The following is a 27,970-nucleotide window of genomic DNA, read 5'->3' on the forward strand; positions in this document are numbered from 1 at the left end:
AATTGTTGTAACAGTTTACAATTATTTAACCACATTAATGTTAGTAATGCATTAACCAATAATAAGCAATCGTTTTGTTATAGTACGCTCTTAAAAAGAAAGGTTCTTTATTGGCATCAAAGATACTGTGAAGAACCTTCAACGTCCATGAATCCTTTCAAATGCATAAAAGGTTCTTTAGATTTTTTAAAATGTTCTTCAAAATGGTTCTTTTGGAAACTTTTTACTGAAAGGTTCTTTGGGGAACCAAATTTTTTTTATTATTATTATTATTTTTTTTATTTTTTTTGGAACCTTTATTTTTAAGAATGTATGTGTTAATCTTTGTTAACATTGGTTAGTAAAAATATGACACTTCATTTTTAATTCATGTTAGCTCAGATCTATTAAATACTATTATCTGATACAACTTTTGGTTTTAATTTTGGTTGAAATCAACAAATTAAGAAAAGCTATTTTCAACTATTTTCATTGTTTGTTCATGTAATTAATGTCAACAAATGGAAACTTATTGTAAACTGTTACTAAAATTACACTGTGTAAATTAAAAACAATAAAATAAAATAAAATAAAATGCCAAAATGGGTAAATAGGACAAAGATTTACCTCAGATTAAAGCCTGACTAGTTTAGGACTACATGTTGGTTCCTAATTTTAATAGACCTGACAAATCGATTACATCACCTTTCTTGACTCATGTAATAGAGTGGAAATGGTTGAGCTTGACAAACGTTAACACAACAAAATTTAAGGGGTTACGTTTGTGATTTTTGTACCACAGTGAAATGAATCTCAAAACAGATCATTAAAATTATGACGCTATATGATTTTAATTGGATAGACTGGAAAGACCTAATCCCCATGTTGATTTTGGCCTAGGCCAAGGTACAGTGAGTTCAAAAATGCTTTTTATGGCAAGCTAATTTTACGTAATACCAGTAGTTTACGTAACATATAGCTGTTACTATAAATAATGGCATTTGTGCCCTATTCATGAAAAGCGGCACACATTTTACAAATATAGTACAGCAGTTCAGGAAGCTTGTTATCACTGTGTTCCCATTGCGTCCACTGTAACCATTTACTAGCTGTTTGTTTTGCTATTGCACTGTTTGCAACAGCCCCGACGCTGATAAGACGCATGCAAAGGAACGTTACACTTGGTCGTTGTTAGCGTATTTATATCTATGGTTGTTAGTCATCCTCCTGAGTTATGACTCAAAAAATAATGCGTGCACAACTCGCTGAGATTTCAGATCACATTTAATGAATTTCATTCAAGAGCAGATTCACACGAATCTTCCTCTGGTCAACACTTCCATGGCATTTCTCTCGTTCAGCCACAAAAAGTCCTTTCGTCTCTCTCATACACACAAATACTTGTACAGAGACCAGCTGAGGAGATCTTTAAGAGAACGTACACCATCAGCTGTAAAGCACATGCCGACTGGGCAACAGTCACAAAATGACCCAACTAACCAATAACATAATGTACAGAGAGCAGTCGCATTTAAGACACGTGTTTAGAGTCCTTGCGCGAAGGACTTGACAATCTCCCTTTGGAACAATCTTCAATTAAAAACCCATTCACATCCACTCATCCGCATGAGCACCAATGTACTGTATCTTAAAAGAGAAACTGACAGGATAAAAAATAAAACACTGATCTATTCCACTGGTTTGTAACTGCAAGTAAAGGAACGCACGTCTTATTTAAAAATACACAGCATTAAAAATCAAAATAAATTCACAATGATCAAGATCACATTTGAAGTGTTAAACTGTTAATATCTTCTTCTTGTCTATACATATGTTAGGTTAGATATATCAATAATATTCCCTTTTGGAATACTAAAAGCCTAACAGTCAGAGTGAAATCATGAAAGCTGGAACAAACATCCGTAGCGGATCGGTTTGTTATTGCTTTCCTGTGCAGATATGGAAATTGAACCAAAAGCACTCGAATGTCAGAGGCAGTCACCGCATTTGCGGTGAAAATAGTCAAGTCCTGGCACCACGAGTATGGTGTACTTGTATAGTACGCTATACTCACACAGTACAACTCAACTGTCAGTTTCTATATATTTTTTAAAGCAAATCCACAGCAGCAAATCTGCCGCCATCTACTGCTCAAAAACAAAAACAAAGGACTTGCAAAAAAGCTACGAGACATGTGTGACGTTCTCTTTGGCACATTCTGTCACTGGTAAATTTCTACAGTTCACATTTTTGTGAAAATGCCTTCAAATTGGTACAGGGAAAAACCTTTTTAGGAAAAAAGCGTCATTGACAAACAAAATATATATATATATGTAAATATATATACAAGAGTTTGAACACACAAACGCTCCCTAATTCTTTGCAGACAAAAGTGCATTAACTTTTTACTCTTGTGAAACATTCAAATGTAGTGTAGCCAAATAGCTCAGTTCAGTCAGCAATAAATTTTGGGCTTGAAACGCATCTGGAAAAAAAGCAATAAAATACTTCAGGCCATCAAGGCAATTTCTCAAAGAGCATCATCATTTAAAAAGCAACCTAGAAGACTTTTAGACAGCTGCGTCGGCTGTTTAATTTGGAGTTTGCTTTGTGCCAAGCACAACGAGAAAGCTGCTGTGAAAATGGAGAGTGATCTAGGATCGGATTCATCAAAGCATTATGCAAAGCATCGCATAAGCTTGTGCAAATGCGCTACAAAATAACGTGCCATACAAAAAAGCAACGAAGGCATAAATACGTATGGTTGAAGGCATGGCAGAATTTGTGCATGCTTACTTTGTACAAATGTTGGTCATGTGCTAAAACGATGCGTTTAACTAAGTGTGCTTAGCTTATTTAAATATTTAGCAGCAATTGGTTCCAGACAAATTTGATCATTGACTGATAAGTGGCAAGATTCAACTTGACGAGATTATCAACGCCAAGATTGCGGGGGAACGTTAACAGAAAAGAAAAGGCTTTTTCTTTTTGGACACAAACCCATCTGTGGCGTAATGTTTTGTACCTTTTGATACAAAGCTTGTAGTCAATTATCTTGCAAATGCTAGAAACAGATACGCCTTGTTTCAAGGGGGCCAAGGCCTTTTGTTTAAGTGCTCCATAGTGAAACCATTTAAGGTTGAGTTTTATACATCTGTGTCTTTTTGATTGTAATCCTCTGATTTGTCGACAATTGGTAAGCTAAACTGTTTTGCGAGTTCATTTTGAACAATAAATATTAGGCATTGGGAATAAGAGCCAAATAGCTTACAAAACCGAACTCACTACATACTCATTCTGCTTTTCGAAACAATCAAAGCATATATATGCTTATACTTTGACTTTTTCTTGTTCTTAAATACCGATCAATCCTTACGAGACAAAAGGGAGATAAGAACTGTCATGGCAACACACCTACCTCACGCCTGAATCATAACAGATGCTCGTGATGTAGGTCAGGGTAAGTGGGTTGCTAGCTGAGATTCTTAAAAAAAAATCTCTCCCTTTGATCAGAAATTGAAAGAATCAAAGATGAGTAATGCAGAAACAAATTATGGAAATAACCGGTGAAGATGATGGCATCTCATACATATGCAGGAAGGACACACGGCCTAATTAGCAGGAGAAGGAATTGGCTCTGCTGTGGCAGGGCGCCCTGCTGAGGCTTGGTTGGGAGCAGGTGTAGGTGTGGAGGCCGATGTAGGCGTAGCTGTGGGCTTTGGGGAGGGCGTGGATGGGGTCGTGGTGGGAGCTGTGGTCGTAGTGGAAGTGGAGGTAGCAGCTGAGACTAGGGGCTTGGGATCAGGAGTGTCACTTTGGGCGGGAGTGTCGTTTGCGGGCGATGCAGTCTTGTTGTAGTTAAGATTGAGGATGTGCTGCTGGAGGTGCCTGATCCAGTCCTCCTGTACCGAGAGAGGGCCGTGGAACTCCACGTCACAGAACCTAAAAGAAATCATTTACAAATAAGCGATAGTTGGTTGGCAAATACAGGTAATTTACCATAGTAATATTATGGTTTGTAACATAGTACTGTTATAGCGCCATCTGTGGTCCAATCTCCTTGAAACTTTGCATGCTTGTTTAGAATCACATGTTGCATGTGCTCACCAGGTTTTATTAAGTTTTGAGTTTTTCTTTAGGCTTTATAGAATTTTGGGTAAATTCGGACAGGCCACTTTTCTTAACAACCCCGTTATCGCTTCCCAAAAGGTTAACTTTCCACGTTTTTTGATAATTATTGGCCTAGAGTCCAGAGAGTGTTACTGCAGTGTTTTTTACATCTTCTCAATCATTTAACAAACGGTTTGATTGACAGTAGTGGTTTTAAAGGCAAAGTTTTCCGTAATGAGGAGTTCTGTCATATGAAATGAATATCGTGGGTATGTGCGAAAAACAATGGCCAATTTCTTACAATTGCCAATTTTCTTCAAGAAAAGTGGCCAATTTCTTACAAACTTTTCACAGACCTTTGGGGCCGTAATTCAAACAGGCCCACCAAGTTTCATTCCAATCGGCCTCCGTTAACCATGTCTAATAGGTGCTCAAACTTCATCGGCCAATGGCGGTAGTGTTTTTTGGAGATGCACAAATGTCCTTATAGATGCTTGTGGCAATTTTGACCAAGACTGTGCACAGCAATTTTCATGTTGATAGGACAAATGGTTGTGTAGGTATAACCACTTTTATGTTTTTTCCTTCTTATAGCGCCACCAAGTGGCCAAGCTCTGCGATTTTTGTCCTGTGACTTTAAATTGAGCTCTTACATAAGTGTTCTGAGTTTGGCGAAGATCTCATTCTGTTCATGAGTTATAGGCATTTTACTAAAAGTGGCCCTGCCTCTTTTAAGCATTTTGGCACCCTTTGCGATGGTGTGTCGTCGAAAATCCTTTTTTTATATATATATATTTATTGATATTCGCTCCCCAGAGAATCTCTCTGCACTGGTTTAGTTCCGGTGAGGCAAAAAACCTAGGACTAGTCCAAAATCCAAAATACCTGAAAATTTGCCATGCTCGATAGAATCTGACCCAAGGATTCCAACGACATAAGACACTTGAACCTGCAACTGACAGTTTAGGAGTTATGAGCGATTTCGACTTTTGATCACGGTTGCGCCCCCGTCAGGCCGATTGGGGCGAGCCTTGGTCATGTTGTAGGCCAGTCATTCCCAAAGGCGGGTGGGTCGCGGGAGATTTTGTATGGGTCGCCAAGTCGAGCACTCTTTTTCAGTGCGCTATATACTCTTGATTAAAATTTATATGTGTAGTTCACCTATTAGCCGCACGAGGGAGCTCGTCGTTTTCTTCTTCTTCTGCTTTCTTTTTTTGTTGTTGTTCTTTAGCTGCGCTCTGCATCGCCTGTTTCACACATACTCCGTCTGCAGTGCGTATGCGTTGCGTATTTTTTTTCGCACCCTGGAGCGTTCACACTGCACTGCTGTCCAGCAGTACGTCCCAGAAGCAGTGCGTTTGCAGCAGAGCAGCGATCATTTCGGCAGAATCTATTTTTTTCTGAGCTGCAAGCGCTGAATTAAAGTGACAGCGCATTGTTCGCTGTAAAAATGAACATGGATTGACACGAAAATGTCCCATAAATGCATATAAATGAAATCCACTGTTTCACAGTCAACACGTGGCTTTTTGGCTAGGTTTAAAATAAGCAAAAATGCAGTTTTAAAGAAAAAGGGAACATAATACGTGCACTTGTCCAGGTAGAAAAGTTCTTTAAAAGGATTGTTTTTAATAAAGATTTAATGCGAAAGAAAAGCATGAGAGCCGACTGTTTCTGTCTGTGGTAAGTTTTAATTAAAATATTTTTTGATAGCCCAATTTTTAATTAAAAAAAGGAAGCTATAGCCTCCCTATGTTGTGTTTAAATGTGTTGCAACTTGCTCGAGCAACTTAATATACAAATCTAGAAGTCAAGTGCATTGAATAATACGTTGTTTTTATTGAGTTTAAACGTGAATATGTCTGTTATTGTATTAGTGTACTGTGATAAAAGAGGATCACAATGCTGAAAAAGCACTTTTTGATTTGATATCAAAATAACGGATAAATATTGTGTTTGTGGTAAACAACATTTTCTGCAAATCTGCAGTTTACTTAAATAAAAAAAATGTGCTTTGTCAAATATCTGTATCTCTTTTAAATAGTTAAGTGGAAGCATGACCTTAAAAATGGTCATACATATTTTGTTAATGCATAAATTCTCTTCGTGATATATGAAATATATGGGCCTAATGTTTATTGGGTCACAAGGATTTATCGACTTTAAAATGTGGGTCCCCAGAAAAAAAGTTTGGGAAACACTGTTGTAGGCGATGGGAGTACTACCAACCCTCCAAGTTTCAAGTTTCTACGACTTTACTTTATACTTCTAGCTTTACGTGGAGGTCGCTAATCCGTGACTATTCTAACAATTACAATAGGGTTTCAGTGCAATGCACTCGAACCCTAATTAAGTGGACTATTCTACCAAATTTTTTAAGGGAACCCTGGGTTTTAAGACTTGTATAGCTTAATATAACATAAATAATGTCTCATACTGAAATATGTGGTAGGAAATCCCATGAAGGATTTATGTTATTTAACAAATACACAATGTTTTATACAGATTTTGGATTAAGGGGGAGACGCCATTATTTCAATGACGTGAAATGATTGCACTTGGTGAGCTACTGGTGCTACCTGATAAACTCCTTTACATACTGCCAGGATGGCATCTAGCATTTTTTGTCTCTGCAGTTTGTAAACTCTTTCAGTAGCTGTGGTCTACTAAAAGCCTTAAAGGCATCAGGGCTAAAGTTCTAGATTGTTCTAAAACAGATCACTTACAAGTTTCCATTTTGGTTAGCATTCTAGACATCAAGGCAGCTCACTAGGTTATGGAATAGATCTAATATGCAAGTACAGATTTAATATGCAACTCACCGGCACTTGAGTGAGTAAATTTTACCCACAAGTCTAACCAGTGGGGTGGAGGGGGGCTTTGGCACAAGGGCAGGAACGGTACTGGAGCGAGGTTTCGGCGGGCCACTTTCTCCCTCGCCTCCTTCAGCATGTGACGGGTGTTTAAGTGGCCGTCTCTCAAATCCTTAACAGAAAGAAATTTGCAAATTAGGTACAATTTTGCAGGCAGATAGGCGAAAAGGAATAGGAAGAGATTAAGGTGAAGTTGTTCTCAGACCTCGTGGTAAACGCACGTTGAGTTCACTATGCGCCACCTGCGCATGTGGTAGTGCATTATTGGAATGATGACCGCCAGGCTGTGGAATAAGGCTATGCTGAGTGGAACTTCCACTCCTGCTTTTTGCGTCTGTTCCCCGTGATGACAACCCCCAGGAACAACTGTTGACATCTCGTCCAATTGCTCTCTTTTGAGGCAAAGTGAGAGATGCCCATTTGGCCACAGAGGGCTTTTGGGAAACAGGAGTTGTAGGGTCAGAGTCGCAGGACGGTGGGAGAACGGAACTGCATCTCTGCAAAAGATTACAGCCATTTTAATTAATATTAAAAATCAAGCCCTTTAAACTTTCACAGCTAGACAGTACAGAGTTGCAATGACTGGGTGGGGTAGTAAATAATTCAGTTGCTTTCATACTTTCTTTTGGGCATAGCGAGCTCCTTGTGCATAACTTTGCTGCATCTCTGCTGCCTTCTGTGGACGGCTGCGTATCCAGGCACTCAGCGTCTCGATAGGCGAACCATTTACACACCACTCCGTCACGCCAAACTGTCGTAAATGTGCTCGAGCGTGACTGGCCAGTGCCTTCCGGTTCTCAAAGTAGAATCCACAGAGTTCACAACTGGCATCTGAAAAGAAAAAACAAAAAACAAAAGATGAAGTCAGATTGTTCTTGAGACTATTCTGAAACACGGAAAAAATGTGCCAAACATGCAAACAATGAGTAGTTCACAATAAGACCAGAACATCTAAAAAAAGCAAGTAGGCTCAGTTTTGATATAATTTTTTACTTATGACCACCAACACGAACGAATCTATTTTAAGACCTGGAATTCTGAATTGAGGTCTTTTATTTATTTGAGAGTCATTCTTCTGCAAACGTGAAAGCAACACAGGCACTGCACTACAAATAGTCCTCAAACAATATCATGGAAAAGAACCAAATAAGGAGTTATGCAAAAATACACCCTTACCCATGTGGCCTACCCCATGCTTCTCCACTGAGGCTTTACCCTTAAAGGAATAGTCCTGTGGGGGTGGCGAGAAGTTTTTAGATTGGATAAGTAGTGCTTTTTCTCCTGGCTGTCCCTCCTCTACCATCACCTTCTTCTTCAGTGAAGACACTCCAAAAATCTTCCCTACAGGTGAGGTGGAGGATAAGGCAACACTTCCCAGCCCATGCTTATGGAGGCGCGACCCAGAGTGGAGCAGGTTAAGAGGTGACTTGCGGGACAGGGCAGAGGACTGATAACTTGGACTGTTCAATGAAATTCCACCATCCTGTCCCGGTTCCTCCTTTATGCCCAAGGCAACAGATGCAGGGGTAGTGCCTTGCCTCCTCATGACTTCCCACAGCGTGTCAATAGGTGAGCCATTCACAGACCACTCTGTGATACCCATATGCCTCAAGTGTGAACGTGCGTGGCTTGAGAGGCCTTTGCGGTTTTCGAAGAATTCGCCACAGAACTCACAGCGAATATCACGGGAAGGTTCCTTCTCCTGAGTCATAACTGTACGAGAAAAACAGTAAAAAGACAACAGATTGAGCTGGGAATGATTCATCCATTATAAACACAGAAAATGCTTAAAGTAAACAAACAAACAAAAAACATACCCAAGTTGACTGGATAAACATTGTCTGAAGTGTTTAAACTGGAATGTAGTGGCTCTTGGTTGTAGCTTTCATTTATTCCCATGTCTGATCCTTTCATGGTAACCTCTACAATTTCAGGCTCTGGTTTTGGTTTAACCAGCTCTACAATTGGGGAAGAACTGGCAGTAGATGTCGACGGAGACATTTTGCGGGTAGAAGGCTGGTCATGGCTTGGTGTTTGGGCAAAGTGGAAAGGCAGACGCCCAAGCACATTCCCTGGTGGAGAAGAGGACTGGAGTGTGGGCCGAGGCAGTCCTGGGCTCGGAGAAGAAGAGGGGGATTTGGGGGACTTCAGAGGCATGATGGACGGTAGGCCTCGACGGACTATAATCTCTTTTAGCGTGTCAATAGGTGAGCCATTCACAGACCATTCAGTGATCCCAAGTTGGCGCAGATGGGAGCGAGCATGACTGGAGAGTCCTTTGCGGTTCTCAAAAAGTTCTCCACAGAATTCACAGCCCACGTCTTTCATTGGCTCTGGAGGAAGTGTACAGAACAGTTTATCAGACTTAAGTCAGTTTAGGTGTGTAAATTACCTTATATAATTGAGGAGGCAACATGCAAAATCACATAAAAGTTGTTACCTATAGGAAAGGACATCACTTCCCCACTACTGAAACGAAGGACCTGTAAAGAGGAGGGTTTCAGCTTTTTTGGGGGTGGACCCAATAAGGGGTGGGTAGAAGAGGAGGTAGCTTTGGAGCCAACTGTTGTCCTCAAAGAAGAAGTTGCCGTTTTATATAGGACAGGGCTGGAGGGAAGAGATCTCTTAGGAGAAGTGGAAGTGGAGGGTAGAAGGGAAGTCATGCTGGTCTTCTTAGACCTCAGGTCCTCTGCACCATCTGAGAGAAAAGAATTTGCTCTGTGCTTAAAGTCATCAGTCAAGATGAACCGGTTGAGTAAATCAATGGGGGAGCCCTTGGACTCCGAGTACTCAATCCCAAAATGCCGCAAATGGGCACGAGCATGACTCGAGAGGCCTTTTCTTGTTTCAAACCATGCACCACACAACTGGCAAATGATGTCTTTAGAGTCCATGTCCATTGCTGGAAAAGAATGTGAGAGGAATATAAAAGTTAAAGCGATTGTAAGGACAGACAATAAATGCGTAAGAGCAGGGGTGTCCAAACTCAATCCTGGAGGGCCACTGTCCTGCAGAGTCCCAAAAGACCTTCCTGGAGACCTTCCAATTTATACCTTCTAGGCATACTAGTTTGCTTGGTCAGGGTTGTTTAATTGGGGTTGGAGCTAGTGGCTCTCTAGGACCGATTTTTGACACCCCTGTGCAGGAGGAACAAACTGATGACCACAACACTACAAAACAAATCATCTTTATTAGTATTTAGTACATTAAATGCGTTCTTACTAAGATTCAATGGGGCATCTGTCTCTTGCGGTGCCCAGAATGGTTTGTTCGGACTGGAGAGGTTTGTAGACTGGTTCTTTCCTAAGGTCTTATGCTCCTGGGATCGCAGTGGGGAAGACACAGGTAGTAGGGAAGAGATGGGAGCCTTTCTCAGCACTGGGGAAGGGGACCGAGACTTTACAAATGGAGAGGAAGGCAGAGAGCCAGCTACAGAGTGAGTATTTGGGGAAGAGGAAACTTTAATAGCGGAGCCTGCAATAGAGAACGGGACAGGGGGCTTGGTGTCCAGCAGTCCTTCTTCAGTTTCAACATCTTTTGTAGGGCTAGGTATTGGAACAATAGGGACATGGTGCTGGGGCTTCTTAGGTGATTCCGCAGTAGGGGAGGTGCCAGTAAAGTGTGCATCACTGGAGCGTTCCTTAGTGATCTGGTAGAGGAGATCAATGGGCGCGCCACTGTTCTCCGACATGCCGATGCCGAGCTGGCGTAAGTGAGAACGGGCATGGCTAGACAAACCACGACGAGTCTCAAAGGTAGCACCACAAAACTCACATTTTAACAGGTTAGAGCCTGTCAAACAGAGAAAAGGTGATTCAGAGACTATCTACATTCCACTTCATGCATTTTGACAGATGGGACTGCTAACCAATTTTTTTTTTCTTTATTGACTAAGCAGTTAATATACCTTTGCTGACTATAGACTGTGGAAATCAAAACAAATAGCAGCAAAAGTATATTTGTAGCAATTATGCCAACAATACACTGTATAGGTCAAAATTGTTGATTTTTCTTTAACGCCAAAAATCAGTTTGAAATTAAATAAAAATCATAAATTTCCCATCGTAAATATATCAAAACTTAATTTTTTGATTAGTAATATGCATTGCTAAGAACTTCATTTGGACTACTTTAAAGGTGATTTTCTCAATATTTTACTAGTTTTGTATGTTCATGCAACTAACACTAGACACTTATGTTTCTAGTGCAAGTTGTTTTTAAAGGATTACTTCATCCAAAAATGAACATTCCTGTGCATATTTACTCACTATCAAATCATTCCAAACCTGTATGAATTTTTATTACCCATACCGTCTGTCTCTTTGGATTCAGGGCTCTGTTCCTCAATAGAGAACAGGGTCTTTTCTCCTTGACTTGTGGCCAATTTATCTGTAATAGGCATTTGGGCCTCCTCTTCTTCCTCTTCCCCATCCTCTGCCTCCTCCCCACCTGAATATGCATAGACAGAGACAACATTTTTAAATTTTAAATGAACTTTTCCCTCTAAAAACTGTAATGCACAGAACAAATAAAATAAATCTATTTATAATTAATTCACGCTTAATTACCTGGCCAGGTGGTTCTGCAAGATTATCAGTTAAAAGACATCTGCTAAATATTTTCCTCATTATGGGGACAGAAACTAGGACAATCACAACCCTAGTGAAAAATTAATATACTTACATGTATTTGAAATACATTTATTTTATGCTATGTATACTTCATACACATTTATGTACTTAATAAAAAATACCCTGCAACTGTACTTTTAGTAAACTAAACTGGTACACTTAAAAGCTCAACTGGAATGATTACATTTTGTATTTAATGCACTTTAATTGTGCTTCACACTTCAAATATGTTGCATTTAAAGACTGATATTATTCAAAGATCACACAATCCTCATCAATAGTGACATTAAAACACATTTTAGGCTTAATATTGAGAAATGCGCATTGTGCATAAGTAAAGTTTAATTCAAATTTTTATATCCGTAAGCCTAAAGCGATATGTCAGTAAATATGTTAATAGATTTGAACTATACTTAGTATGAAATAAATGTATTTTAAATATATGCATATTTGCATGCATAGTTAGAGAATGCATAGTTTGGTTTCAATTTCAGCAAAAGAACCATAAAATAAATAATTTAAAACTTTTAATAACCTTTAAAATTCACATAAAATTTTCCTCTGAGATTATAAACGTCACAATTTCCAATCGTATTTCATGACAGTCTCACAATTCTTTTGCCAAAACTGTAACAAATTCATCTGTGACTAAACTTTTTTTTTCTTCTTTTTTTTTCTCTCAAGCACCATATTGCACAGAGAAAATGTTAAAAGGAGTACAGCCAGATTGGCTCTTTGATTGTAATTTGTGTAATTTGTGGCAGCAATTAAACTTAATGACAGAGAGTTTTTAAAATAGACAGACTCTGGCGATAAAACTAAAGAACAACTAAAGCAATGCTGACTAACCGCAACCAACTAGATTAAAAAAACAACAGGTTTGTCTGACTTAACAGTTGTTTTATTTTGCTTCATTTAGTCTAACTATTAGATAAACATACAGACTGATACTTCATTCACTCCAGAGGTAAATTCAGCAGGTCTACAGTCAAGCAGCACTGTGATTTTCTTTTGAAGCTCCTGCTGGTCTTGCTCTTCTCAGCATATTCAATATAATAAGCTGTGAACGCGTTCCTGCGGTGGGCGTTTCTGTTCTGTCATTTGATCTGTCCTAGACACAATTCTAGCAACATCAGCCCTTTTTCTCCTCAGACTGAAAATGAAAATTCACTGTGATGGCATACCCTCCATGAAATAACCAGACAATAAAGAGACAAAAGGCATTAAATTAAACACGAAAATCCACCGTTTAATAACTTATCCAGGACAACATAAAAGAAGTAGCGCTGACGTTTTCTTTTCAAAAATGTTTTTGTGAAAGTGCGCTTCTGTGAAAAAGAAATAAGAAGCAAGAAAAAAGCGTTGCCGCGCTCCATTTCAACATTAAAAAGCACCTCAAGTAAAATGGCGAAGACTCAGCCTAATTTCGGCAATCATAAAGACATATGCATTGAAAAAATAAGCCGTCGTTTTGACAGGACATGAAAAACTGCTTTTATTAAACACCTGAGCGCAAAATGTCACGTATCGTTACTTTTTAGATCGAAAAGTGTTCAGACAGTAGGGGAATGAGTCGCTTTCGTACGTGCACTCCTGTCTCACTGGACCATTCCTGGCATCAGTGATTTAAAACGCACATCGGGTATGACAGGAGCTTGTCTAAAATGTTAACACGATTGCATGCAATGCCAGCTTTAAAAGTGGCGAAGCTCTGAGCTTATGCATCTCTCATGCATCCTCATGCACGGCGCGGAAGTGCATGCACTCACCATTCAGCGGCTGCAGCGCATCGGACTTATTACAGCACCTACAGTCAGACAATTTTTCCGCTATTGTTTGTGTCTGCGGGGAGGTGGAAGCAGCCATTTTGCCCCGCACACATGCACTAACGCACCAAGGCGTGACGAACCGAATAAAGGCGGAGACTAGGCAAAATATTAAATGCCAGACATGAAGATTGCATTAAGAAATTAGCACCGTTCAAAAATCTTTACAACTGCTTTCACAACTGCCCCTTACAGCATTACAACAATCCCAAGGCGTGCAGTTGCTTTTGAGGTTTCTCTTAAGTGTATTTTGAACTTCTGACCACAAAGCATATGAAGTAAAGGCTATTTTTTTCAATGGAAAATCTACTTTTGAGCAAGCAGCAACACAATTTATGTATAAACACATTGTTTCATCAATGTTTGAAAAGACATTTAAACAAGAAAAATGACTGAGAAACAAAACAAGTGAAACCACTACAGTGAAACTAATCTTGTTAACTAGTTTTGTTAATGCAATAACAAACATTTCTTTCAGAAATTACATTATGAATACAATTTAAGTTTTTAAATGATCTTTGCTTTAATAACATCATGCACTTTGCACCTAAGCATGGATTCCACAAGTTTGTGCAAATACGTATCTAGCATAACTTAACGTTTCAAAGAGCATCCTGTGCTTCAAAAGAATCAAAGAACATCTGACCTTTTGTACAACTTTTTTCTCTCAAGCACCATATTGCACAGAGAAAATGTTAAGGGGAGTAACAGCCCACCTTAGCACCCTAAGGGTGCAAATCTCAATTTGTGACTGCAATTAAACTTAAGAGTGATAGTTTTTAAAATAGATCAACTTTGGCGATAAAACTATAAAAAAACAACCTGACTAATTGCAACCAACTATATTACAAAACAACAGGTTTGTCTGAGTTAACAGCTGTTTTATTTTGATTTTACAATTTACGTTTTTAAATGATCTTTGCTTTAATGCCAGCATGCACTTTGCCTAAGCGTGAACTCCACAAGTTTGTGCAAAAAACGTATCTAGCATAACTTCACAACATTTCAAAGTGCATAAAGAATAAAAGAACAGCTGACCTTTTGTACAAATAAGCTTGCATTTGAGTAGTGAGAGAAATAGTGTTTTTACGACACGTCATCAATCAGTCATATTGGTGGCACAAACCGTAAACAATCTGTCACTGAACTGAACCAAACCCGCAATTTTTCTGTTGATTATTGCTGCTGAGAATGGTGAGTTATTCAAGGAGAAGAGTGCAAAAAACTGTCTGAGGAACAAAAGGCGTTTGTGTTTTGGCCAAACTGAACCAGGATTTCCAGGGCAAGAATCTTGACAACATTTGAGTTTGTTCTTATCATTTCCAGTCAGGCAGGTGAAATATTTGACTATCTTAATTAATACTCTTCGTACGTATCTTTACCACCTATTAACTGTATCCAAATTATAGAACACTTTCCGGCTTACTAAGTCCTTCTCTACATGATTTAAAAGCTTCCACATGAAGCTTTCCGTGGTTTAGACAGCATAAATTAGCAGAACAACATATTCTGTAATATATTAACCATGCAATCCATGCTGTTGTTTACATCCAAGTATCTCCAATATGGCCATAATCTAGATTCTGAAATATATGCAGAGCATTTTTCAAAACAATTTTCTAACATATAAAGAACTTATCAAGCAAGAACTATGACATGACTCGTGACTTAATCCTTCAAAGTTTTTGAGAAATCAAGCAGAAGTAAATCCCATACACTTACCCTCCAGTTCACTGATATTGAGCTCTTCCTTCCAGCGCCGTTTTGGAGAGTTAGAGGAAAGAGTGGCGAGTTCTCCTGTCATGTTCTCCTCATCCTTCATATCTTTCATGCACTCTTGCTCTTCATCAGAGCTTTGCTCTTGACTTGACTGGAGCGTATGAGTGGGTAGAACAAGATCTGGATGCTTGGCAAAGAGCTCTCTGAGAATATTAATGGGAGAAACCGTGACTTCCCAGTTGGTGATGCCAAAATCTCTGAGATGGGCTCTGGCATGACTGGAGAGACCAGCCCTGGTGTCAAAGCCTGCACTGCAGAACTCACATCTCATTACACTGAAGGTTGACGGGTCAAAGTTGGCTACTGGAAGTAGCAATAGAGAGAAGAACATCAAAAACAAGTTACACCATCCTTTGGTTCTGTGTGGTAGGTAATTAAACTTAAAGAAACATTAACAATAGTAGGTTGAAAGCATCCTCACCTTTTTTCTTCTTTTTCTGGTAGGAGAATTTCTTCTCAATGGCATTGACCTCTTCTGGGGAGATAAAGTGCCTGACATTGTAACTGACACCCACTCTGTTCAAGTGACCCCTAACATGATTGGCCAGTCCAATGCCATTATGAAATCGATCTGGGCAATAAGGGCATTTTCTTTCCACACTCTTCAACAACCCATCTCTATCATCATCTTCATCGTCTTCCTCAGTTAATGCACCAATGAGACGACTAACAACGTCCTCTTCATCTTCGTCATCTTCATCAATATCATCATCATCATCATTATCATCATCATCATTCTCCAGTTTTGCAGCAACACGTGTGTTTTCTCCACTCTTTTCCTGACTATCAGATTTGTCTTCTTTGAGTTTGTGTTCCTCCTCTTGTGCTTCAAGCTTTTTGCTGTTCTTCTTTGGCGAGGAGGAGTTGGCTTTGATATCTGGAGCATTGGCAAATGGCTCCGTCCCTGGGGTGGGGTTAATGTGTTACAGAGTGTTCAACAGTTGAACACATCAAGACCAGTATTGCACAGTTTAATGGTTGAGTGCAAGCAAAATGTATGGGGGATGCAATGAGAATGGTGACAAGCTGAGTTAATGGAATAGTTGATTAAAAATGAAAAGTCTGTCATCTTTTATTCACCCTCATGTTGTTCTAAACTTAAATAACTTCCTATGAAACATCAAACAAGGTATTGTGAAGAATGTTCATGCTACTTTTTATCAGTGATAGGGGCTCCAACAAGTTAAAAGTATTGGGGAACATAAGGGTGAGTAAATATTGACAGAATTCTTATTTTTTGGGCTCACTGTATGCAAAAGGAACAGCTTGGCCTGACTACTCTGCAACCATTTAAGATCTCTGTAGCTCTGCTCATCACTCACCCATCACCCTGCTGCATGAGAGGGGAGTTTGGAGGTCAGAGCTGAGAGACTGTATGAGGACGAGGGGCAACTCGTTTCTTAGCTGGGCTTGCTGCCCCTCATGCAAACCCAGCCTCTCTGCTTCCCCTCGGAGACTGGCTGAGAAGCTGCTCTTCAGCTGCAAGGCCAGGGCAGGTACCTCCACAGGGTCTGCAGGGGAAGGGACCAGGTTCAGACCAGCGCAAAACCTGGGATTTCCCCAAGTTTATGGCCTACAATGACTCTTCTAGAAGCTTGCTATTTGCCCCCCATTCAAGTATTGGTCCTTGCTGACTATGGCCACCGGCTGGGTTAACTGTTTGGGAAAAATGGAAGGAAGGAAGACTGTACACCACCGACAGTGGCTAATAGTGAGCATCGGCCAACCGAACAGAAAGTAACACCTCGGAATTATAATACCTGGCCAGTGGAATGGGGAGAATTACCACACTCTTTTAACCAGTGGCCATTTAAACTGAGAAGGACTACACAAATTTTGGCTCAAGGATGGTTCTGGCACATTAAATCCAAGACATCACAATACCACAACGATACATACAGTGCACATACACATGCATCACTACAAGACCAAAGAGTACAGATAATGTATTTATTCAGATTTTGTCTATATGAAACTGGAATTGCGAAAGCAAATTCTCATTGCCCTGTTGTGGTGGTTAATGGCAGTATTATTTAATGTGACAGTGTTATAAAGAGATGGTGAGATGAAAAATACAGACTTTTCTGAAAATGCATTAATAATTTAATTGTAAATATATCATTAGTTTATGATATTTTGCAGCCTCTCTTTTTTCGTATGTAAATGTGCCATTGGTAAGTATAGTTTACTTGACACAAATGGCTGTTGATAATGCTACATGTTAGCATTTACTTACTACATTTACCTTTATGCTTTTCGCAAAAAAACCTTATCCAACACAACTTTTAAGGCTTTCAAGTTTTATCCATCTTTTTCTTTAACACAGAAGTAAGCCTATGGGTGAGACTTCTGGTTCATTAACCACCATGGGGAAATAACAAGAAGAATAACAACGTGCAGTAAACGGTAAAACTGTTGCACTACAAACCAGTGTGCTCATAATTAAGATAATACATTAAAATAATATGGTAAGACACAGCCATTTTCAATACCAAGCAAAAAAATAGCTGGATGCGGATAAGACCGGAAAGCAGACCTCTGAAATATACAAATGGGCACATCACTCTTACGAGAAGAAAAATGTAGATGCAGTGTATATATTCCTGTTCTCTGGGCATGGAGGTCTTGACATTGTTGCCACCTTGCCAGTTTAGCTACAAGGCTAAGCCTTGACTGGTATTAGTGATATAACCTGTTATTGACTTACCTGTTTTGGAGTCTTGTTTTGGATCAATTTCCGGTTCTGGTGTTGGAATGTCTTCTTTCTGGCTTTTATCTTCGGTCTGGTTTAAGATTTTCACTTGTTTTGTCATAACAGGAGTAGTGGTGGACTTGGAATCCAGTCTTGTACTCGCTCTTGTGCGCCCCGGTTTACCTCTTCCGCCCCGGCCTGAGCGTTTATTCCCTAAGCTCTTGAATGCCACATCCTTACGCCGTGGAGCAGCCTTTGGATTGGGCAGAGACGACATGAGATGCTGAGATTGTGGAACATTCTCTTCCACAGGATTAGCCACAGTTGTCCTGGGCTCTTCTGTTTGTCTCAACTCCTCCGCTGGGTCTGTATTTTCAAGCAGAGTTGCGTTATCAGGTTGGTCTGTGGCCTCTCCTGGGGTTGCAGAAGAACTTTGACAAGAAATTGAACTAGAGTCCACCTGTGGACTCTGTCCACCTGTTTCAGGCTGTGCTTCTTTAGACTTTTTGGATGCTCGGATGGGGTACCTCTTGTTGAGAGGTGGCGTGGCAAGAGCTGACGGATCATCTGCAGAGGACTGAACTTGTCCTTTCTTGCAGGACTTCTGTTGAAAGCGGGGTGAGGTCCGAGAGACACCAGCCCTTCTTCGGGTGTTGTGCGTCTTGGCATGCTCAGCAAGCTCTTCAGGCAAATCAGAGCTAAAGTTGCACTTAAGACACACAAATTGGCTGACCTCAGTTGACTCTTGGATGACTGGCGCCGATGCCTTACTGCAACTGGCTTGCTCTGCCATCCGCTTGTCCCCCTCGTTTAATTTTCCAATCTCTTCAAGGATTTTCTGCCGTGACTCCTCATGGCACCGCTGATGATCTAGTAGCAGTACCTTGTCTACAAACTCCAGACCGCACTCAATACATTCAAAAGCATTTTTAGTAAGTCCGCTAAAAGAGTCTTTCTCTCCACCTTGCCATTTCTTCCCAGATTTACCAACCTGGCCATGCTCTCGCATGTGTTCACGTAGATGGGCACGTTTCTTGAAGTAAATGCTACATTCTACACATGTAAAAATATCTTGGGAGAGGCCTCCATCCAGTTGGTGGTCTACTACTGACCTCTGCCTTCCTCGTACCTTCTCCTCCTTTTCTTCTGTAAATTCAAATATCCCTCCCACAACCTTTGTGGTTTTCTTACGCTCCTTTGCTCCTGAGGGTTTTCCTCTGGTTCTTCTGCCGGTTCCTGTTGTGCGTTGCCAAGTGTCTAAGCCAGAGAAAGGCCTCAATATGACCCTCTTCTTTCTTCGACGCTGGATGAAGGTGCAATGTGCCCAAGGTCCAGGCGGTGGACTCTCTGGCTCAGAGTCTCCTGGGAAAGTGTATACATCAGGCTCTTTGGTGTTCTTCTCTTCCTGCCCTCTACTATTAAGCATTTTCCGTTCATATTTCTTTTTTTGGCATCTCTCTTTTGGTGTAGTATCTGGTAGATGGCTCACTTTGTCTTGTTCCACTGCAAATAAATAGCAAAAAGTTTTATTGACTTAAGTATTTTTTTACATGACTTGGTGTGATTGACATGAATCAAAACTAGGGTTGGGCCGATAGACGACAGCTGACAGACATCAAATGTTACCCCCTGTCCCGCAACCCGTCGAATCTGAATACCAATTCCGCAAAGGAAATGACGTGTACTACAAAACCTCTAAATGGAATGAATACAAGATGGAAAAATATATATATATACTTCAGTACTTTCTCTTGCAATTATATTGTGGGTAAATCATTATATCAGGAACTCGCTGTTAATATGCGGGGCAATGAAAACGCTTTCGAAAGCGCGCTCGCTTTTAACTTTTATTCAAAAGATTTTTTTTTTTACACTTACTCTGTGTATTAACATTTTTACAAGATTAGATTTTTTTAAAGTTATATTTATGGGCTTTTTACACTGTTATTCAGACAGGGCAGTAGAAAGCAGAGGAAATCATTGGGTCATCTCAGTTATCTCTCCTTTTACGTTTATGTGGAAAGTGAAATTTGAACTGTAATGTATGAGGCTACTACTAGCAAGCGACTAACCATGTCTTTTTAGTGGCTCCCCGCCCCCCGATGTCACTGTAGACATCGCCCAACCCTAATCGAAACATGCATTGAGGTACTTTAAGCTTATTTTTACATTTAGCTGTACGTTTCGGTAGGCTGGAATCTGTAGTTTTCGGCTCCTTGTGTGTAACATCTCCTTGATTCTCCAGCCCCAGGGGGGCAAGTGGGATCTTCTCAATAAATAAATGCTTGGTTTCCAGAGGTTCTTGGCACGAATCAATGTCAAATCTGCAAGCATAGGAATTTAAAATTTATAAAAAGGTTACAGCTTGATATTTATCTCCATCGAACCCCTCAATGTTTAAAAAAACTGCACCTTTCTGTAAACCTGTTTTTCGGTATAATCATGTGTATCTCACCTGTCTTCTTGTTGTCCAGAGGTGGGACTGCCGGGGCTGTGAGCAGCCAGACCATGAGGGTTAGAAAAGTGCTGAAGTTCTTCCTCTGACATAAACCATTGGAAAACACACAGGAACACAAACAATATACACATGACTTAACAGAAAGCAGTAGACTCACAGCTATATAGCATGTAGACAAACAAAACCATTAACGCTGTTCACAGAGAGACGTTTCACAGTACAAACATAGAAACTAGCTGAATCATTGCAAATTCCCATTCCCAGTCAGTCTGAGTTTCTTACAAAAGTTGTCAGTGTGGCGGTACCTTTTAAAAAGGTGCACTTTTGTACCTATAGGGTGCATACTGGTACCTCAAAAGTACAAAAGTATACATTTTGAAAAGGTAATGCCACTGGTGACAGCATTTGTACCATCTTTCTGAGGGTGTATGATTCAAACGTGCATGTATTTTTTACTGACTTGAATGTAAGAATGAATCAGAGAGACAATTACCATCCAAGGTTTCTTTCTCTGAGTCCGAGTCCCATGTAAGAGATGAGGGAAAGGCCGAAGATCGTGGACTTCTCTGTACTTTACCACAATGCTCCAGTGTGGGGAAAAAGCATTTTGGACTGTCCGAATCTCCATTTCCATCACCCTTCTCCATGTCATCGCAATGCAATAACCCCCCCTGTGAGTTCAGAGGGTTGAAACAAGTCCAACATTACATATTTCTGTTTAGGGGAGAAATAACATTTTGCAAGGTTCCCACACTGCTGTACACTGATTGTTCAAAGATAAATCAAAAATGTATACACAGTTGAAGTCATAAGTTTACACCTTGCAGAATTTGCAAAATGTTAATTATTTTACCAAAATAAGAGGAATTATTCAAATGAATGTTGTTTTTATTTAGTACTGACCTGAATAAGATATTTCACATAAAAGACGTTTACATATAGTCCACAAAAGAAAATAATTTATAAAAATGACCCCATTCAAGTTAGATACTCATATGCAACTATTACAGAAGATTCAAATGCTCACTGATGCTTCAGAAGGAACACCAATGGATTAAGAGATGAGCTGAAAACTTTTTACATTTGAAGATCAGGGTAAATTTAACTTTTTTGTCTTCTGAGAAACATGTACGTATCTTCTGTGGTTTCTGAAGGGTAGTACTAAATAAAAAAAAAAATTATTTAGGCAAAATAAGAAAAATCTTCATTCTGTTCAAAAGTTTTCACACCTGGATCTTAATGCATCATGTTTCCTTCTGGAGCATCAGTGAGCTTTTAAACCTTCGGTAATTGCTGCATACGCGTCCCTCAGTTGTCCTCAGTGTGAAAAGATGGATCTCAAAATCATACAGTTATTGTTGGAAAGGGTTTAAATACACAAAAAATCTGAAAAAAAAAAAAACTAAAAATGTGGGACCTGAAGGATTTTTCTGTAGAACAGCAGGCAGAGTTTAACTATTCAGGACAAACAAGGGACTCATGAACAACTGTCACTAAACAAACAAAACACTGGTAACACAGTATTATGAATAAGTGTGTGTGTAAACTTTTGAACAGGGACATTTTTAAAAATTCAATTAATATTTTATATTTTCTCTTTTGAACAATATGTAAACATCTTTTATGTGAAATAACTTATTCAGGTCAGTACTAAATAAAAAATAACATGCATTTTGTATGATTTTGGTAAAATAATTAACATTTTGCAGATTCTGCAAGGTGTATGTAAACCTTTGACTTCAACTGTAATCACATTAAAAGATAATTATACTTTAAAAGTATTAAACCATGTCATCTCCCTCCAATATACTTTCATAGAATAACATTTAAAAAATACATTATTTTATTTCATTGGAAAGTTTCATTTTTAAATCGTGAGCTTTTTAAAAACATATTTAGTCATCAGCTTTTAAATGTCATTATGCAAACGCATGCGAGCTCTCGGCACGACAGAACTGCGACTGGCAGACCAACATGCTGTTTCATTTCTAACAAGTAAGGAAATTAAATTAAATGTAATGTGGAGGATGTTAACTGTGAGAAGATGATTGACAGTGCAGTTTAAACAGTGACAGGATGCATGTAACTAAGTGACAAAATTATGACAAACTAGTATCTCCCACAGTTTCTGGTACTCACTCAAAAGTATGCATCTTTCTTCACAAAAAGAGTACATACTTTAAGGGCATAGTATACAGTCAAACCAAAAAATATTCAGACCTCAGATGTAATTTTTGATATTTTTTTTACTTGTGAGTGCAGGACACTATAAATCATTTATGTTACTGAGGATAGCAAAATAAAGTAAACTGTGACATATCACACCCAAATTCTTCATACAGTGGACTAAAAATTAGATTTGACACTTTGACCTGACCATGTTATGTTACATACCTTTCTATCAAAGTTAGCTGACATTATCAAGATGAATTTGTTCTGACTCTTGAGTTCGTGTCATATTTTATTGCCATTTTCTAAACTATAGCGAATAAACTAATAATGTGAAAAATGTTAAAAGTGTCGAATTTTGATTTGACTGTAAGTAGGCTAATTGTGATGCAGCAAAGGGTCTTTTCTATACCAGGAAGGAGCAGTTGAGCAAGGAGGTGGACGTTGAAGGCAGTAGCCCTTGACTGGACATCAGATCTTGGGGGTCCCTGGTTGAGAGATCATCCTCAGGCTCCATGGTCCCTGGTGCACTGGCTTGGGTGCAACTGCAGTCCACCTCTCCTGTCCTACATTACGAAGAGTAATTCAATTTCTGAACAAGCATACAGAAGTTAAAACGTAAAAACTGACCATCTGCATGCCACAAAAGTCAAACTATGGCGCCTTTAAAGAAAACCTGGCAGGTTTATAAACTCAAGAGGTAAATTTAGTGATAAATAATAGTGTTCTGTGCAATCCAACCTTTGAAAAGTGCATTTGAATAACTAAATCTTTCTGAGGAGTGTCACTCTGCCTGACCTATTTTATCATGCCTCATTTCCCATGTTGATAATATCGAAAGAGGCCGTTTTTACTGGGGAAAAAAACACACCGGCTCCCTAAATAACGGGGCTTGTCTATGCAGCTCACATGCGTTTATAACTTAACATGTCAAGACTGGACTATCCGCACACGCCGTCCTTCTCTCGGAACACAATCTGTTAAACATCTCTCTGGATGTGTGCGGCGAGGATGGAATTGTGCAACACTCACGGAAAGCGGCCTGTCTTTGGAATCTTCTGCGTCCAATCACATCGCTCTATCCATGTCTAATATGGATTCAAGTGGCACGAACGCACAGGCGCTAATGGAGCATGTGTGCGTTGCGTTTTATGCGTCCCGGAGCGTCGCTGCCTTCCCTCAGGAACACCGGGAAAAGCATGTAGGTTTAGCTAACGGTGAAGACCGCCTTTGCACTCTAAACACCGGACTCCATGTTGTTAGTTTCGGAGAGATGGTGACGTTGGTGGGGAGGGGAATGGAGTTTATGTATCAGCCACGCTGTAACTCTTTCACAGCAGGTTGAGAGAGATGAACGACACCAGATCTGTGCGGGAACAACGGCGTTGTTGCCCGCGCGGTGTTTAGCAGACTACTTCAGCCGGTTGTTAGTGTGTAGAGGGCAAAATGTCACTCATTTTAATATGGTTCGAAATTGTAAAATAGTTTAATCATTTTAAATAGACGTTGAATATATAAAACGGTGAAAAAGAGATATTGTAATAATGTATATGGGCATTTATGTATTGTATATAATACATAATATGATATTAATTTTTATAAGATTATTAAAAGTTAAGTGTTAAAAATCTGTTACATGAATGAAGTAAACATCAGGTATGTTACATATCTAGAGTTCTGTCAGAACCACTATTAGCATCCAGTTTGGTTTGGCTGTATAGTTCTGAGCAAAAAAAAAAAAAAAACTCCCTGCCCATTCATGCAGCCTGTCATGAATGAGCAAGGAGAGCAGCAATAATATCCCCTTAGGGTAAACAGAACAAAACAAAGCAGATATCATTAATGATACTTTAAGTGTAACACATAATTTGAGATAAAAGGAGACTGATTCAAAGTAGACTATCGCAAAATGAGGAGTTTGGGATGGAGAAGGGTGTTTGCTCCTGAGCAAGTGAAAAACCCTGCTGAAAAAAACAGCATATGCTGGTTAGGTATGTTTTGGTGCTGGGATGCTGGTTTTAGCTGGTTTATGCTGATCCTTTGCTGGTTTATGCTGATCCTTTGCTGGTTTATGCTGGTCCTTTTCTGGTTTATGCTGGTCCATAGCTGGTTTATGCTGGTCATGTTGCTGGTCAAGGACCAGCATAAACCAGCAAAGGCCAGCATAAACCAGCAAAGGACCAGCATGAACCAGCTAAAACCAGAATCCCAGCAACAAAACATACCTAACCAGCATATGCTGTTTTTTTTTTTCTGCAGGGAAGCTACTGAATAAAACCGAATAGAGCATATATAGGAATGCCGTGAAATATTAATACTAACATATCTGTCTGTCTGTCTATCCATCTATCTATTTATATGTGTTTGTGTCTGTCTATATGTCTATTGTGCACAGATGCCTTTATTTTACTAAGAAAATGCCTTAGAACTTTTCAAGCTCTGCAGTTATTTAATATTTGTGACTCTGGACCACAAAACGTGTCATAAGGATCTGATTGAGATTTATACATCATCTGAAAGATGAATAATACACTTTCTATTAATGTAGGCCTGTTTGTTAAGTACAATGTTTGGCTTAGATTCTATTTGAAAATTTCGAATCTGCGGGTGCAAAAAAAAATATTGATCAAAATATTGAGAAAATCGCCTTTCAAGTTGTCCAAATGAAGTTCTTAGCAATGCATGTTACTAATCAAAAATTACGCTTTGATATATTTAACGGTAGCAAGTTTACAAAATATATCCATGGAACATGCTCTTATTGAATATCCTACTGATTTTTGGCATAAAAGAAAAATTGATCATTTTGACCCATGCAGTGTATTTTTGGCTATTGCTACAAATATATCTGTGCTACTCAAGACTGGTTTTGTGGTCCAGGGTCACATAAAACATAAGTACAATCTGTACTTGATCTAACCACTGCATAGTTAGTTTTGTAAATATACCAAATCGTATTAGCTAGATTTGATGATTATATTACATTCTAACAATGTATAATATTAATGTGTGTGATCAAAATAAAGTATTTTGTAAATGAACTTTGCCTTTGATTAAACATATTTAAGGCAAAGGTATCTTTTGCCAATTTGCCTTACTAGATTAGATTCATTTTTAATATAATGTGTAATAACAAACAAAAATTGGAAAATATTTTAAAGGGAGTTTATTATGCATTTATTATGATTGATACATGTAATACATGTACTGTTTTCCAGAGACGCAATTAGTTGTCCATTGTTGATGCCACAGTCATCAAGGCAAATAACTCTGTAGAGAATAGCAGAGAAACAAACAGTTATAGTATGAACTGTTACCACAACGCATTTGGCAGAATGTCATGAATACAATAAATCCCAAGAATCAATAATCTACTTACATTCCAATGCTCCCAGTTCTGGATTTCACGGTAGAGGGTGTTTCCTGGGCATTCTGTGGACTCAGCTTGCCTGTGTCCGTATAAGTTGTAATATGAGGCCAGATCGCCTGAATTTATAGCGCAGCTTGTGAAGTCGTACCGCACCATGTTTATTGCACTCGCAATGGGGAGGACGGAGGTATAATCTCCAATGTAGCAGATGCCATAGCTTATAGAGTTGTACCCATAAGTATGGGCACCGACCCAGTCCCAGCCACGGCCTTCATACAGGTTTCCATCAGCACCTGCAACAAAACTACAGGGGGACAAACAATGATACTTATTAAAAATTAAATTGCAGTGATACTGTACAGAACATAATATGCAATTCAAAGGCCTAACTTGTATCCAATGTCAGCCCATCCATTGCTGTTCTGGTGGTAATACTGCATGGACTGCATGTCACTGGCACATTGATCAAAGGTGGTGCAGGGCTGGGAAGGTGAATATGTGTGGTGGATGAAAAGGTGCTCCACAGGATAAGGCAGATATGAGGGGGAACCAATATAAGCTGCAGCGCCCCACTGAGACCTTGTAATGATGCTGGGACAAGCTTTGGAGGGAAAAAAGCAGTGTAAGAACACATGATTGCAAATTTGTCATAAAGTAGATTATAAAATTGTCAGTATACAACAATATAGGTATATTAAGTCAGAAAATATATTTATTTAAATATGTTTGAAATGTTCTTATTAACATCAGTGTAAATAAATAAATATGTTTAATTACTTGCATAGACATGGACAAATTTGTCAAACCCGCGGTTCACAACATCATCCAGCTTCTGCCTCTCAGACTCGTTTAAGTTGCGGCGAACAGTCAGAGCCTGGACCACTTGGCTTTTCAGCAAAGAGAAGCTGACAAGCTGTTTGAAGTTCTTTCTTCGGTTTTGGCTGATCAGACGAGGAGATGCGTTTAACCCTGTGGCGTCAGGCTGGTGGCTGTAGTAACTCTTCAACAAGTCACTCAGTGATTGCTCATGAATGTTAGATGAAGCAACTTCTGACCCGATAATGAACCCGTCCATACCGCCGATTATTATGGCGTCTGTGGCCAATGAGGGCGAACCCTCGAGAGTGTAGACCATTGGGGACGAAATGCTATCCCAGAAACCTTTGGTGCCAAAAGCAATGCTGGATTGCTCATGGTGGGCATGATGTAGAAATGAGGCAACCAGGTTGTCGGTCAGAGTTAAAGGGTAAAGGCTTTTGATGTTGGACTGCAGCCCAGCCTGAAGACCGAGGAGCATTGGGGCCAACGCCACATTTGAACCATCTATGGTGAGAACCACACCTTCCTCCTTACCCACCTGAGAAAGGCTGTGATTAATGACCTCGCTTATGTAGGAAGTGACTGATGGATCTGCCACAAGGGTTTGTGCATCACTGAGGTCGCCGAGATAACGCCTGGTGAGGTCTGTTTCAACGCCAGCAACCTTACGTACACCTTTCACCATGTCGAGCATCTGAAGTCCTGGATTCGCAGCTTCGATACTCTCCACAGCTCTGATGAAGTCCCTCATGTGCTTTGTGGTGGTGGCTGATGGAAAATGGCACAGAAAAAAATAGCCTTTTTGACCCAAACATAAAATTTGTGCACTGCCATATTTGATGTCAGTGAACATAAAACATTGTAACCCAGTTCTAATTCAGCATAGTGACTAGAACATTAAATATATGACTTACCTTCAGCAGCAAGCACCACAAGCAAAGAAAGAAGCAAGCGCAAGTGCCAACCCATGATGACAGAACTTTACAGCACCGGACAGTCTCTGTTCATGTAGGACACCTACCCTGCACCTCATACGCTTTATAAAAACAACGCTTACGTCAGCACATGCTGATAAACTGTTCTATTATATAAAGATTCTGCTTTGAGAAAGTGACAGATGGTTCCAGTCTACCTAAAATCAACTTACTAAGGCATTATCTACCCCTACGAAATGAGCAATACAGCTGTTATAGTATTTTAATAATCTTTAACATAAGTTAATAAAAATACAACTGTTCATCGTTAGTTCATGTTCCATTAAATA

The 27,970-nt window shown here is 39.5% G+C and overlaps 2 protein-coding genes across 2 annotated transcripts; both read right to left on the reverse strand.

Annotated features, from left to right (window-relative positions):
* Positions 1-1,245: 1,245 nt before the first annotated feature.
* Positions 1,246-23,077, reverse strand: wizb (WIZ zinc finger b). The gene is made up of 16 exons (XM_073837522.1): positions 22,930-23,077; positions 20,842-21,019; positions 20,346-20,430; positions 20,060-20,214; positions 17,906-19,393; positions 15,620-16,102; positions 15,142-15,501; positions 11,274-11,411; positions 10,185-10,754; positions 9,403-9,864; positions 8,780-9,295; positions 8,139-8,675; positions 7,582-7,793; positions 7,168-7,459; positions 6,912-7,074; positions 1,246-3,921 (listed from the first exon to the last, which is right to left on the reverse strand). The coding sequence occupies exons 1-16, from the start codon at positions 23,032-23,034 to the stop codon at positions 3,591-3,593; spliced, it is 6,075 nt and encodes a 2,024-aa protein (XP_073693623.1). The 5' UTR covers positions 23,035-23,077; the 3' UTR covers positions 1,246-3,590.
* A 2,591-nt stretch (positions 23,078-25,668) lies between these two features.
* Positions 25,669-27,753, reverse strand: LOC141332388 (N-acetylmuramoyl-L-alanine amidase-like). The gene is made up of 5 exons (XM_073837532.1): positions 27,621-27,753; positions 26,665-27,474; positions 26,278-26,488; positions 25,897-26,191; positions 25,669-25,787 (listed from the first exon to the last, which is right to left on the reverse strand). Exons 1-5 carry the CDS (start codon positions 27,673-27,675, stop codon positions 25,773-25,775), a joined length of 1,386 nt encoding a protein of 461 aa, XP_073693633.1. The 5' UTR covers positions 27,676-27,753; the 3' UTR covers positions 25,669-25,772.
* Between the last annotated feature and the right edge of the window lie 217 nt (positions 27,754-27,970).

The sequence above is a fragment of the Garra rufa genome, chromosome 1, assembly GCF_049309525.1.
Source record: "Garra rufa chromosome 1, GarRuf1.0, whole genome shotgun sequence".
In the NCBI taxonomy this organism is placed as follows: domain Eukaryota; kingdom Metazoa; phylum Chordata; class Actinopteri; order Cypriniformes; family Cyprinidae; genus Garra; species Garra rufa.